The 13,971-nt window shown below is 37.7% G+C and overlaps 1 protein-coding gene across 2 annotated transcripts in view; it reads left to right on the top strand.

The window, feature by feature from the left end:
* The first annotated feature begins 3,784 nt into the window (after positions 1-3,784).
* LOC123498682 (tudor domain-containing protein 3-like) overlaps positions 3,785-13,971 on the top strand; it is a 48,808-nt gene continuing 38,621 nt past the window's right edge. For both annotated transcript variants that reach the window (XM_045246021.1, XM_045246022.1), the window contains exons 1-5: positions 3,785-3,933; positions 5,081-5,162; positions 5,275-5,340; positions 7,018-7,178; positions 7,477-7,618. In XM_045246021.1, the coding sequence (XP_045101956.1) occupies positions 3,887-3,933; positions 5,081-5,162; positions 5,275-5,340; positions 7,018-7,178; positions 7,477-7,618 (498 nt within the window). In that variant the 5' untranslated portion in view covers positions 3,785-3,886. The remainder of the gene's footprint in view (positions 3,934-5,080; positions 5,163-5,274; positions 5,341-7,017; positions 7,179-7,476; positions 7,619-13,971) is intronic.

Here is a 13,971-nt window from a genome sequence, read left to right as displayed (position 1 = left end):
GACATATTGCAAATTACAATAGAAACAAGTACAGGTAAAATATGACATCAAATCAAACACAGTATATAATACAAAATAACCAAAAGATATATGAAGAAAAGACAAAGAAATTTTTTTTAGAGATATCTGGAGCAATATCTTCAGAATAAACCCTACAGAAAATATATTGTTCGATCAAGAGAACGATCAGATAGTTAACACTTACATTAATAACAACATAGTAGAAATACTTCCCTGCCAGCAAGGAAACCCAGATAACCTAAATAACAGTAATTACTTAACATCCAAAATCACAATACACAAAATTAAAAATATTTTAAAACAATTAAAAAATAACACACCAGGATACGTACTCTAAAATTAATAAGACCATTCTTCAGAATCTACCAGATGAAGTCTTAGAAATATTCACAAAACTTCTCAACATATCGCTATCCATGGGATATTTTCCAAACATATTCAAACACTCTAAAATAAAATTTATTCCCAAACCAAATAAACCAACAACAGACCCCAATAACTTCCGCCCCATATCACTACTTGAAGTACCTGGCAAAATCTATGAAAAAATAATTAACGAGAGAGTCAGAACTTTTTTAGAACACAACAATATACTACCAGACACACAACATGGTTTCCGCAAACACAGATCAACAGACACAGCCCTAGCAACAATCACAGAAACCATTTCAAAATCCCTCTCAGACAAAAACAGTGCTGTATAGTTTTAAGAGATGTCTCCAAGGCATTTGACAAGGTATGGATAAATGGTCTCAAATACAAGTTACAGCAGATACAACTTCCTAGAATAATAGCTAAACTACTTTGTAACTTTCTCGACAATAGATCAGCCTCTATTTCACTAAATAGTTTCGAAGGCCCAAGCTTTCAACTCCTCAGTGGTGTACCACAGGAGCAGCCTATCACCCACACTTTACACAATATATACATACGACATACCCCACCAATTACAGATGGGATAAACATACAATACGCAGACGACATCACACAAATTATAACCCAGGCAGGAAAATCAAGAAATATGCTAACAAAAAGATAGAGAAGGAAATTAAAACATAAATGACTTTGAGAACAAATGGAAAATAAAACCAACACATCAAAATTCACTATCCTCCCCATAGCGTTATTAAAGACAACCCCGGTTTACATCGGAGGAAACTTAATACCCTACTCAAATGAAGCAAATGTATTAGGATTAAAACTCTGCCCACGTGGATACAGCAAACATGTCACACATATAATCAAAAAAAGCTTCCCATGCACTCAAAGTAATAAAACGCTTTGAAACGCTAAACACCAACATAAAATTGCATTTAGTCAAAGCATGTGTCCTTCCTATCCTTACATATCCAACATACACACTTAACGCACTCTCAAAACAACAAATGCTTTCACTACAACGAATACAAAACAGAGCATTAAGGTTTGCACACCAAGAGAAATACCCATACACAAAAACAACACAGGAACTACACTCATTATCAAACCTTGACCCTTTAAACATCACATTCCATAAAAGAGGAAACACAATTAAACAAAAAAATAGAGAACGTCCTTAAGGATACAACATACATTACAGCAATCGATGATTACGAACACGAAAATTAACACAATTGGTTTCGGAAACCTATAACGTATCTTAACAAAATTAACCTAACCCCCATGTTCACAAAATAGCAGACTGACCAGGAATACATACCTTGGAGACATATGACATAAAACATACATACACCAACCACACATGGACTAGAACACAATATAACAACTAACAGACAAAATACAAGGATGGTTTTCTCTCTCCTTTGCTCTGCCCCCTGAGTTGCTGGGGAGGAGGTGTGGATTCTAACGGTCGTGTAGACTGTAGAGCATGGTGGCTCCCGTTACCACTTTCCCTCACCGGCAAGGGGTGGTGTACACCGGCAATGTCTGCAGACAACCGGCAGTGGAGGGAGGTTGAGGGGAAACATTACATCCACCAGTATTTCCATAAAAACTCCCACCAATTAATCTAACTCTTCCAAATACAAAAACATACACAAACAAAACACAGCACACTATGACAGTTTTCATGCGCCCTCTGCTCTGCGCCCTGAGTTGCTGGGGAGGAGGTGTGGATTCTAGCGGTGGTGTAGAGCATGGTGGCTCCCGTTACCACTTTCCCTCCCCGGCAAGGGGTGGTGTACACCGGCAATGTCTGCAGACAACCGGCAGCAGGGAGAGGCAAAGCAGGAAACTAATATCTATCTATCTATCTATCTATCTATCTATCTATCTATATATATATATATATATATATATATATATATATATATATATATATATATATATATATATATATATAAGGACCCTTATCAGTTTGATAAAGAGCCACAGATTATTAATTATTGATTATGAATTATTGACTAGAGTAAGCCGCAAGGGTGAGCAAAAAAAAAAAAAAAATTACTTAGCAAGACGGTTTGCCCGTCATCTTTACACTCCCACTTTATTTCCTTTCCCACTATTGCCCTCAACACTTCCCTTCCCACCAACTTTTACTCTTCATAGTTTCACCTATCTTTTCTATACCCCCCTTCAACGTTCAACGTTCACCGTTCTGTGGCTCTTCTTCATCCTTGCTCTCGACGCTCGTCTGCTATCCGCTCTCTCTTCTCCCACCAGTTCTTCCTGTGAGGACAGGACGTTGTGAGTAGTCTCTTTCCTGCGCCAGCTCCAGTTCTTCCTGAGGACAAGACGTTGCTGAGACCCAGGGCCGTTTCTAGCTTTGTGGGGGCCCTAGGCAAGATGATGTTTGGGGGGACCCTAGATTTCAATTTTTCGTCGGAGCCCCTAGGTGACGGGAAATTTAAATTTTCCAAGCTACCCAGGGGACCCCCTGGTGGTTTGGGGGCCCTAGGCAATCGCCTTGTCTGCCTATAGCTAGTAACGGTCCTGCTGAGACCAGAATACGCGACGAGACGTTGTCCTGCCTGCGAGGCGAGTCCCCCCCCACTCACCACTGCCCGCCACTGTTATTTCACTGCACTTGTGTATAACTGTGTAATGTAAGTACTCTGTGTGCCACCTTGCACTGTATTATACTTTCTGTGCCAGTAAACTAAAGGGGTTGTGCCAAGTGTTTCTTGTTACCCTGCCTCTCTGAGTGAACCTGCCGAGTCTGGGTGTGTGTACCTCGCTTCCCCTCGCTAGCCACGAATCTTCGCCTAGAAGTATCCCTGTATCTGCTGCCGACCCGTTCTGTGTTCTCCTAGGCTGCCGCTGTGGTAAGTGAGTTCCTGTAGCGGCTGTGGAGGCCGTGAGGACGGTGTGGGCGGCGTAACAGTATGTATGATTTACTGTCTCATCTTTGTGCCACGCGGTATGCCAGTATAATGCCACTACTATTACAAGTCATTTATGATTACTTATGTGGTGGGCAGCTTCGAAACATAGACATAAGACGGAAAATAAGAAGCGTTACTCGGGCGTTCCCATGTATTTTCAATGGGCGGTCGACAATGTTTTGGGGGTAGGAGCAGCAGTAGACCAATAGCGCACTGGCTTCACTTTTATGACGTCATGCCTCCTTGCCTACGAAAATAAAATTGAAGACTTACAAAAGGAAATTATATATAGACCTGCCGCTAGCAATGAAATTATTTTCATGCAAACTTATCAAGTTTGCAAATTGAAAATTTACATATTTCAAGACGTGCTTCTTAGAAGAGAGAGAGAGAGAGAGAGGGGCGGGGGGGAGGGGGGGGTGAGAGAAAACAGTCCCTGGTATAAGACTGAACTTTAAGTTTGTTTACTTGCCAATGAGGCCAGTTTGTGTTTTGCTATTCCCGAAATTTAGCGAGAATATAACCAAAATCATTGACAAAACATGGTGTCCGCCAAGGAGTTGATATCAGTGCTCAAAGCTGATGGATGGTAAGAGAACTGGTGCTGCTGGGCATTGTGTTGTGAAGTGAAAATTGAGCATGACATCTGTTCCTTCCAATTCTGAGGTGTTATTAGGGCTTCATAGATTTAAGAGAAAGTATGAAGAAAATGAAGGATTGATTAGGGAAAGAAGTTAGAGTCAAAGGTCTTACTAATGAAGAGATTGAGTAGTTTCTTGCCTTCGCCATCTATATTTTGTCTTTGCTACTCATGTTTTATTTTATCTTTTTGAGTGGGGGAGGTGGTTTGCTCCAGGGCGTTTTAGTTTTTACTAGTGCCTTTCGATGGCTTTCTTCCTCATCAATTCACTAATGATAGTCACAGATTTTTTCATAGATTGATGTAGGTACTGTTTGTTTGAATACACCAGATCAAACGTGTACCACTTGCCTAGTCTAAAGGCACCAACATTATAATTTGAATTCCCAGAATGCTGTAGTTACTGAGTTAAGATAAATACAGGTATCATGCAGCAAGTTTCCATTATTCTTTGTTATTGCACAGTTTGGATATGAATACTATTCTGTCATTTAATTCCTGAAAGATTATTAACTAAGAAAGAGTTACACGAAAGTTTTACTTGTAAGCCTATCACATCACTTAGGACCAAGGATACACAGTTTTTGTAAGCAGGTTCCATATTATCAGTAAGCATATAGTTAGGCCTGTAATTCATTGGTATGCTAAAATATCAATGAACCTTACGTTTAGGCAAGGAGTGGTGTATCAGAACTAGATAAGTATGGAGTGGGACTGATACATAGTGTTTTCTGAATAGGGACTGGTACATTCAGGGAATGGTATATTAAGAGCATAAAAGTAGTATGATCTTGTCTCATCTTTCCCCTGAACTTTTATAGAATTCTTGTGGTATTTTTAACTTTTGATCAGTATTTGCTTGTAGTCATTATGTACTTAATTTTATTGATTTGTGTAGTTCGTGTTGATTTATATCATGAAACCTTTTGCAGTTTCCCATAAAATTTGTCTCCAGTATTGGCTTTTTCCTCTTTTGTAATGCTCAAGAAACCAACATTGTTAAAGAAAAGAAATGAAAAAGAAATAATGTAGCTATGGTCAATGATATGAAAAAAAATGTTTGATGTGTATTTTTTTTTTTTTTTTTTTTTTTCAGGAGTTTAGATCAAGAGGGCATTGAAAACTTATTGGAAGGCAGCAACTTTAATATTCAACAAGCTACAAATGAAATACTTAATGTGAGTATCATCAGTAACTGTTTGTGTATAAAATGTGAGATTGGTGCAGTGGTGTATAGGTATGTTATATTGTTGAAGGTATGCACTCAAGATAATATTCTTTAAATTTCAGAGTGATCTAAAAGATGTTGGTGCTGGTTCTCTCAGTGAAGATTTGATGAAGGGGAAAAAAAATTCTGTAAGTTTTTATCTATATTGCATCCTCTATGTTCTATTTTGAACAATATAATGATAATTCTTTATGAAACAATAAATGAGAAGACTGGATGGTATATTTCATTTTGAGGGATGGTAAAACATATTGCACTACTTTTACATCATGATTGGTGAAGTAAAAGCACAATTACAGTGTATCACACGGCACTGTGCACTTTCGTGGAATTGATTGATTGGTAAGGGTGTGGTGGTATGGTGTCCTGCTATGTAGGTGGTGACTCTCAATTCGACAAGACAACTAAAAGGCCTCAACCCCTGAATCACAAACCAAAGTAGAGACGGCGCAGCTCCATGACCCAAAACTTATACATCAGGGTGCACCACACTTTGTAATGCAGTACATAGACAGTTAGGTATAAAGAATATAGGAATAACTAAAGCCTGCCATTCAGACATGATAAGAGCCAGCCAGGAACTGAGGCTTCCTGGACAAAATGCCTGCCCTCCTTGCAGCAGTATGCACTGGAGGCAGTCCATAACCAGTGTAGCTATAGTTAAACTAAATAGTACTGATCCGTAGGGTGTTGTTCACTATCCTGCCAGACCTCCAACCAAAACATTCACCATATACTACTCACAGTTCTCTAATCATAGAATTATCAATAAACAGCATTCTAAGAATATTCTGACTATTTAGTTAAATATCAGGTGATACAAATAACTATTATATATATTCCAAATCAAATTAAGGTATTTCATGTATATATATGACTATGTGGCATATCAGGTCAGGCAACATTGCCACTCGAGCCGAGGCAGGATTTTCCCTGGGAGAAGAGGAGTCAGGTCACCATGCACATGGAAATCTACTCACGTCTCATCTGGTCTCCACGACGGAAGGACACACTGATGCATCCCCATCTTACTGTGTGTTGTTTAGACAGACTAAGGAAAACAAAGTCTCTTCAACTAATGAATGGTCTTCAATAAATAAGTGAACTTGGGACAATAACTGATGTAAAATACTGTCTCATATATATTTCTTTTTATCACTCATTACATTAGACTGGGTATCTCAAGAGAACATAATATTAAGTATTCTGTAAATTATCAGTCTCATTTTCACTTCTAAGAACAGCACCTTTATTGCATTTAATTTGCTTACGGCATAATCACCTGCAGAAATCTCCATGTCTCTTGTCCCGCCCCCCCACCTTTTTTTCAGTGAAGTGATGCATTAAATTTAATAGAGAACTGCTATTCTGTTTTTCTTGAAGTAATGAGAGATATGGCAGCGTCGCACAGATTATTGGCCTCACCCTGTGGGTCAGTACAATTTAGTTTTACTATAGTTTCAATTTAACAACCTCATATTATTACAGGTGGCACCACAAAGTGCTGCAACCTGCACCCTACATGCAATAAGTTGATTTTACATTGATTCAGTCACACTTGTGTAGGACAAGGGAAATCATGTAGCATAAAATTTCATTGCTGAGTGACTCAAAATTGTCAACAAATCTAGCACTTTCCTGTCTCATTTTTCACCTTAGGCAAAGAGCAAAAATTTTCCTAAATTCATATACCAGTGAATATCCCTCAAACCATCAAAGTGTTTTGCACTTTTTTCATGTAGTGTAGCAAAGTGTTCAGAATTTCTTGAAGCTCAAATAATCCTCACTGAGTTTTCTTTTTTCAGTTGCCAGTCCCCTTGGTACTTCAAGTTGCCAAGATGAGAAATGTTTCTGCACCCAAGGCATTTGAGGAGTCTGGTGGTGCTCCTAGGATGCTGAGAGTTTCCCTTACTGATGGATGTAATATAGTGCAGGGACTTGAGGTGCAGAATATCAAGACCCTCAGGTTAGATGCTCATGATCATAATAAGCATTGACATGAATTTTCTGTCACTTACATATTGCAATGAAGATTTCATAGACTTTGTCTCTTGTCTTAGTTTCATTTCAGATAAAAAAAATTTCTCTTAAGGATGTCATATGATAATTATGATGAACTCAAAATAAAAACCTATTGACCAAAGCTTTTTGAATATTGCAATTCATTGTAAGTTATCGTTTTATACATGTTTTGGCTCTGTAGTGGTACTTTTGAACCACACCTATTTTATTGCATATTTATTAGCAGAAAAATCTTCCCACAGTTTAAAAACAGCACCTGGAACCAAAGTTCGTCTAAATGGAAAGGTTTCAGTGAATGGTGGTTTCTTGCTGCTCACCCCTAACAACATCAGTGTGATTGGTGGCACTGTTCAAGAACTTTATGACAAGTGGAAGCTCTCTGCTGTATGTATTAAGGCTTCTTGCATAGCAAATCTTAATTAGTGTATAAGCCTTATGTATTATTATCATTTTGTATAATCTTACTGGTTTACAAAGGCCTTGTTTATCATGCACCAGCATCTTTTCTATGTCCTGATTGAGACAACTGGTTATGTAATATATATATATATATATATATATATATATATATATATATATATATATATATATATATATATATATATATATATATATATATATACACACACACACACACACACACACACACACACACACACACACACACACACACACACATGCATGGAAGCTGAAAAATTCTCAAGAGACAAACATGATTTATGTAAGAAGAAATATGTTGCAGGAGGAAAGAGCTAAGATGAGAGAAATGGTGACAGAGGTGAGAGAGAGGAATGAGGCAAGAACAGAAGAAAAGAAGTTTTTTGGAAAATAAGAGACGACAAAGTGTGGAAGTGGTGGACAAAAGAGAGGGAGTAAAAGACCAGGCAAAGGAGCAAATAAGGAATAAAGACATAAGAGTATCATATACTAACATAGACGGCTTCCTATCAAAAAAGATTAGAGTGTATGGACCATCTGATAAGGGATAAACCAGATATTATGTGTATAGTGGAGACTAAATTGAGACCGAATATACAAATAGATTGGTTTGGAGGGGGAAATTATAGAATGTAGAGAAAAAATAGAGTGAATAAAAGTGGAGGTGGAATAATTGAATAATTATGTTAACAAGAAAAGACTTAATAGTGCAAAATGTGTGCCTTGGAGGAGACAAGGAGGAAATGGTGAGTGTGGTGGTGACTGATGGAAGGCAAGATATCAATATTGTAACTGTGTATGTACCACCAAAAACAAGTGCATGGTCAAATGATCAGTATAATAGTGTGGTGGAAAGCACATTGGAAAGAATGAGAAATGAAGCTGCAAAGAAAGCAAAAATGGTTATAGTTGGAGATTTCAACTGTAAAGATGTCAATTGGGAGGAATTTGAAGTGGGGAATGGTGGAGAATGGGGTGAGCAGCTATTAAATTATGCAGTAGGAAATTTGATGACACAGTGGGTGAGGCATCCAACAAGGGGAAGGAGGGGTGATGCCCCATCGAGACTGGACTTGATATTCACAAAGGGAGTAAATCTAGAAAATGAGATTGAGCATGAGTGTCTTTTGGGGAAGAGTGATCATGAATTATTGAAATTTGAGGTAAAGGTGGGGTACAGCAAAGATAATGAAGTTGGATACAAGGAGGAATGCCTAAATTATGCTAAAGGAAGATATAAGGAGTTGAGAAATTACTTTGGAAATGTGGATTGGTCCGAAATGTACCAGGAAACAAACATGCAGTTAAAATATGAAAAATTTATGGAAATATATAGTGAGGCCGCAGAGAACTTTGTGCCAATATATACTAAGAAAATCTTAAAGGGAGATCAATGGTTTAACAAAACCTGTGACAAGGCAAAAAGGGAGAAGGAAAAGGCATGGGAAAAATACAAGAGAAATAATGAGGAAGTGGAGAGAGAAGCATATAGGAATGCAAGAAATAAATATGTTCAAGTGAGAAGAAGGGCACAACAAGAATTTGAACAGAGAATAGTGGAGCATTGTGAAAGTGATCCCAAAATGTTTTATAAATTCATTAATGGTAAATTACAGAAAAAAGAAACAGTTTATAAATTAAAGGTTGGAGATTATATATATGAAGATACAAGTGTAATTGTTGAAAAATTTAATGAAAATTTCTGCAAAGTATTCACAGAAGAAACACAATTCAATTGACGGATGTTACCTGTGACAAGATGGATGCAAGAAATTATAGTAACAAAGAGTGACATTGCAAAAGTTTTGAGTCAGTTAGATGTTAACAAGGCAATGGGACCAGATGGTGTGTCTGGAAGAGTGTTAAAAGAATGTCAAGAGCAGTTGCTAGATCCAATTTTAGATTTAACAAGAACATCTATCAACACGGGACAGGTGCTAGTAGAATGGAAAAGGGCAAATGTAGTACCAATCTACAAAAGTGGATGTCGCATAGAAACATTGAATTATATACCTGTTTCTTTGACCAGCATTATGTGTAAGATATGTGAAGAAGTGATCAAATGCAAGTGGTGTGAGTTCCTGGAAAACAAAAAAATACTAAGTGAGAAACAGTTTGGCTTTAGAAAAAGGGAAATCGTGTGTATCAAATTTGCTTTGTTTCTACTCAAGAGTGGTCGATATTTTACAAGAGAGGGATGGATGGGTTGATTGTGTATACCTAGACTTAAAAAAAGCATTTGATAAAGTACCACATAACAGATTGATGTGGAAATTAAGTAGTATCGGAGGAATCAGGGGAAATCTGACGGAGTGGATGAGAAATTATTTGACAGGAAGAGAAATGAGGACGGTAGTGAAGGGAGTGAAGTCAGAGTGGAGGAAGGTAACCAGTGGAGTTCCCCAAGGTTCGGTGCTTGGTCCCATCATGTTCCTGATCTATATAAATGACATGCCAGAGGGAGTGAGAAGTTATATGAATATGTTTGCAGATGATGCAAAGATTATGAGGAGAGTGAGGAATATGCATAACTGTAATATACTGCAGAAGGACTTGGACAAAATATATGAATGGAGCAGGACATGGCAAATGGAATTCAAAACCAACAAAAGCTGTGTAATGAGAATGGTTAGAAGTAAATATAGACAATTTAATGACTACCAGCTGGGGGAGAAGACTGTAATTGAAGTCAGTGAAGAAAAAGACTTGGGAGTGACTGTACAGAGTAATCTGTCTGCAGAAAAGCACATTAATAGAATATTTGGAAAAACGTACAGCATGCTCCAAAGTATAGGATGGGCATTTAATTACTTGGACGGGAACATGATAAAGAAGATATTGACCACCCTGATTAGGCCACAGTTGGAATATGCATCAGTAATTTGATCACCATACTCGTACATGAAGAAACATGTCAAGAAACTGGAAAGAGTGCAGAGGTTAGCAACAAGAATGATACCAGACTTTAAGGAGGTACCGTATGAAGAGAGGTTAAATAGGCTGGAATTAAGCGTGTTGGAAGAAAGAAGAGTCAGAGGGGATATGATAACAATGTTCAAAATAGTACATGGAGTGGACATATTGGATAGGAGAACCTTATCACGATGGCATCCAGTAGTTACCTAAGAGGACACCCAAAGAAAATATTGAAGGACTCCTGCACGAGCGACATCAAGAAGTATAGCTTCCCGTATCGGAGCATTGATGCATGGAACAAACTGAGCGTGGATGTGGTGTGTGCGGCGAGTGTCAGTCAAATGAAGGAAAAATTGGACAAGTGTGGACAAAGAGAAAGGACATAGAGAGCTACGACTCAGGCCCTGTAATCACAAATAGGTAAATACAAATAGGTAAATACACACTTCAAAACAGCAAGAAATGAATATGCTAAGGTGAGAAAGGAAGAAGAAAGGAACTATTTAAAGGACATTGTTGAAAAATGTAAGGAACAACCAAAATTGTTCTACAGATTCATAAATGGAAAAATAAGGCAAAAAGAAACAATAGAAAGGTTAAAGACCACAGGGTAATAGAGAGACTGTCTATATGAAAGAGATTAAAATAACCAAGCTTGAAATAAAAGAGTTGATGACGGAATTAGATGAGGAGAAGGCAATGGGACCGGATGAAGTCTCTGGCAGAATATTAAAAAAAAGTAGAGAAGAACTAGCAAGTCCTATATACAACATCATAAAATGCTCAATAGAAAATGGAACAGTACCAGTAGAATGGAAAAGAGCTGAGGTGATTCCCATAAATAAGAGCGGAAGGAAGGAAGAATCTTTAAATTACAGACCGGTATCACTAACTAGTGTAAGATGCAAGATGTGTGAAAGAATAATAAAGAAACAATGGATTGAGTTCCTTGAAGACAACAAATTAGTATCAAATAGCCAATTTGGTTTTAGAAAAAGATGGTCATGTGTAACTAATTTACTGAGTTTCTACTCTAGAATAGTTGATAGAGTTCAAGAGAGAGAGAGGGATGGGTTGACTGTATTTATTTGGATTTAAAAAAAGGCGTTTGATAAAGTGGAAGTTAAGAGGAGAAGCGTGGCTTAAAAGGAAGCACGTTGAGATGGATGAAAAATTATTTGAGGGGGAGAGAAATAAGGATGGTAGTTAAAGATATGAAGTCCAAGTGGAGAGCAGTAGAAAGCAGAGTGCCGTAGGGATCAGCATTAGCGCCAATACTTTTCCTCATATATATAAATGACATGCCAGAAGGAATGAACAGCTACATAAATCTGTTTGCGGACGATACGAAACTGTGCAGAGTTATAAAGCAAAAAGAGGATTGTGAAATACTGCAGGAAGACCTAAATAAGATCTGGGAATGGAGTAAAAAGTGGGAAATGGAATTCAATGTGGACAAAAGCCATGTCATGGAAATAGGAAAGAGTGAAAGACGATCCATGGGAATCTATAAGATGGGAAGTGGAGTAGAACTGGAGAAAGTAAAGAAGGAAAAGGACTGAGGAGTGACGATAGAAGAAAACAATCAACCGGTAAGCCATATTGATAGAATTTTCAGAGACATAATTTGCTAAGGAATATTGGATTAGCATTTCACTACATGGACAAAGAAATGATAAAGAAATTGATAAGTACTATAATAAGATCCAGATTAGAATATGCAGGAGTAGTGTGGACTCCCCATAAAAAGAAACACATAAGGAAGTTGGAGAGAGTACAAAAAATGGCTACAAGAATGGTTCCAGAATTTGAAGGGATGACATATGAGGAGAGACTAAAGGCTATGGATCTACCAACCCTGGAACAGAGAAGGAAGAGAGGATCTGATATAAGTTTATAAATTGATCAACGAAATGGACTAAGTGGATGATGAGAAACTGATCCTGAGAGAAGATTGTTTTTATTTTTTTTTTTTTCTTTCTTTTTTCCTGTCTCCAGGTAAGAAAAATTTATTTATAAATAATAATTATTGCAAGGAAACATAATAAAACAAAAAATGATAATATATATAGATGAACTACTCTTGTAAAGTATATTTATCTTGGAAGGTGCGTTCCACGGTTTGTTACCCTACCGCATTCCCAACCCTCACTTGGGACTGTCATTCAGCTGGAGTGTACAAATGTATTTACCTATTTGTATTTACCTATTTGTGTATTACAGGGCCCAAGCTAAGCTCTCTGTGACCTGTCTCCTTGTCCATTCCTGTCATATCTCTCTTTCATCTGATTGACACACACCGCATCAACGACATCACTGCTCAGTTTATTCCACTTATCAATGCTACGATGCGGGAAACTGTATTTTCTCACGTCATTTAGACAGATGTCTTTATTAGCTTTTTCCATGTCCTCGGAGATGATTACTTGTGGTCACCTTTATCAACTCTCTGTCCAGTATGTCAATCTTGTTCACCAATTTATACATAGTTATCATGTCTCCTCTTGTTCTTCTCTCTTCTAATGTGGTCAGCCCCAGCTTCCTCAGTCTTTCCTCATAGTCTAACTCCTGAGTCCTGGTACCATCCTTGTTGCCAGCCTCTGTACCCTTTCCACCTTCTTCACATTTTTCTTCATATGCGGTGACCAGACACATGCTGCATATTCTAACTGGGGTCTTATTAAGGTACATAATATCTTCTTCATCATTCCTTCATCTAGGTAGTGGAATGCAAGGCCAATATTTTGAAGCATGTTATATGTTTTCCAAAAAATCTTGTTAATGTGTTTCTCCGGTGACAAGGTGTTTTGCACGGTTACTCCTAAGTCTTTCTCCTCATTGGTCTCTTTAATTTTCTCATCACCCAGCCTGTAATCCCTGTTTGGTCTGTATCTACTTCTTCCCATTTTCATAACATGGGTCTTGTCTATATTAAATTCCATCTGCCACTCCTTACTCCACTCATATATTTTATCAAGATCTTCCTGTAACTTGTTACAATCTTCCACATTCTTTACTCTCCTCATAATTTTAGTATCGTCCACAAACATGTTCATGTAACTGTCAATTCCTACTGGCATATCATTAACATAAATCAAAAACATGATGGGACCCAGCACTGACCCTTGTGGAACTCCACTGGTTACCTTCTTCCACTCGGACTTCCTTCCTCTCACCACTGTTCTCATTTCTCTTCCCATTAAGTAATTTTCCATCCATTTTGCTAGTTTATCATTTACTCCTCCAATCTTCTTTAGTTTCCACATCAGTCTATTGTGTGGTACTTTATCAAAGGCCTTTCTCAAGTCCAGGTAGATAGCATCCACCCATCCCTCTCTATGTTGTAGTATGTCAGTCACTCTTGAATAAAAACATAATAAATT

Source organism: Portunus trituberculatus, chromosome 48 (assembly GCF_017591435.1).
Source record: "Portunus trituberculatus isolate SZX2019 chromosome 48, ASM1759143v1, whole genome shotgun sequence".
Classification (NCBI taxonomy): domain Eukaryota; kingdom Metazoa; phylum Arthropoda; class Malacostraca; order Decapoda; family Portunidae; genus Portunus; species Portunus trituberculatus.
Note: the sequence above shows the minus strand (reverse complement) of the source record. Positions and strands in the feature narration are given on the sequence as shown.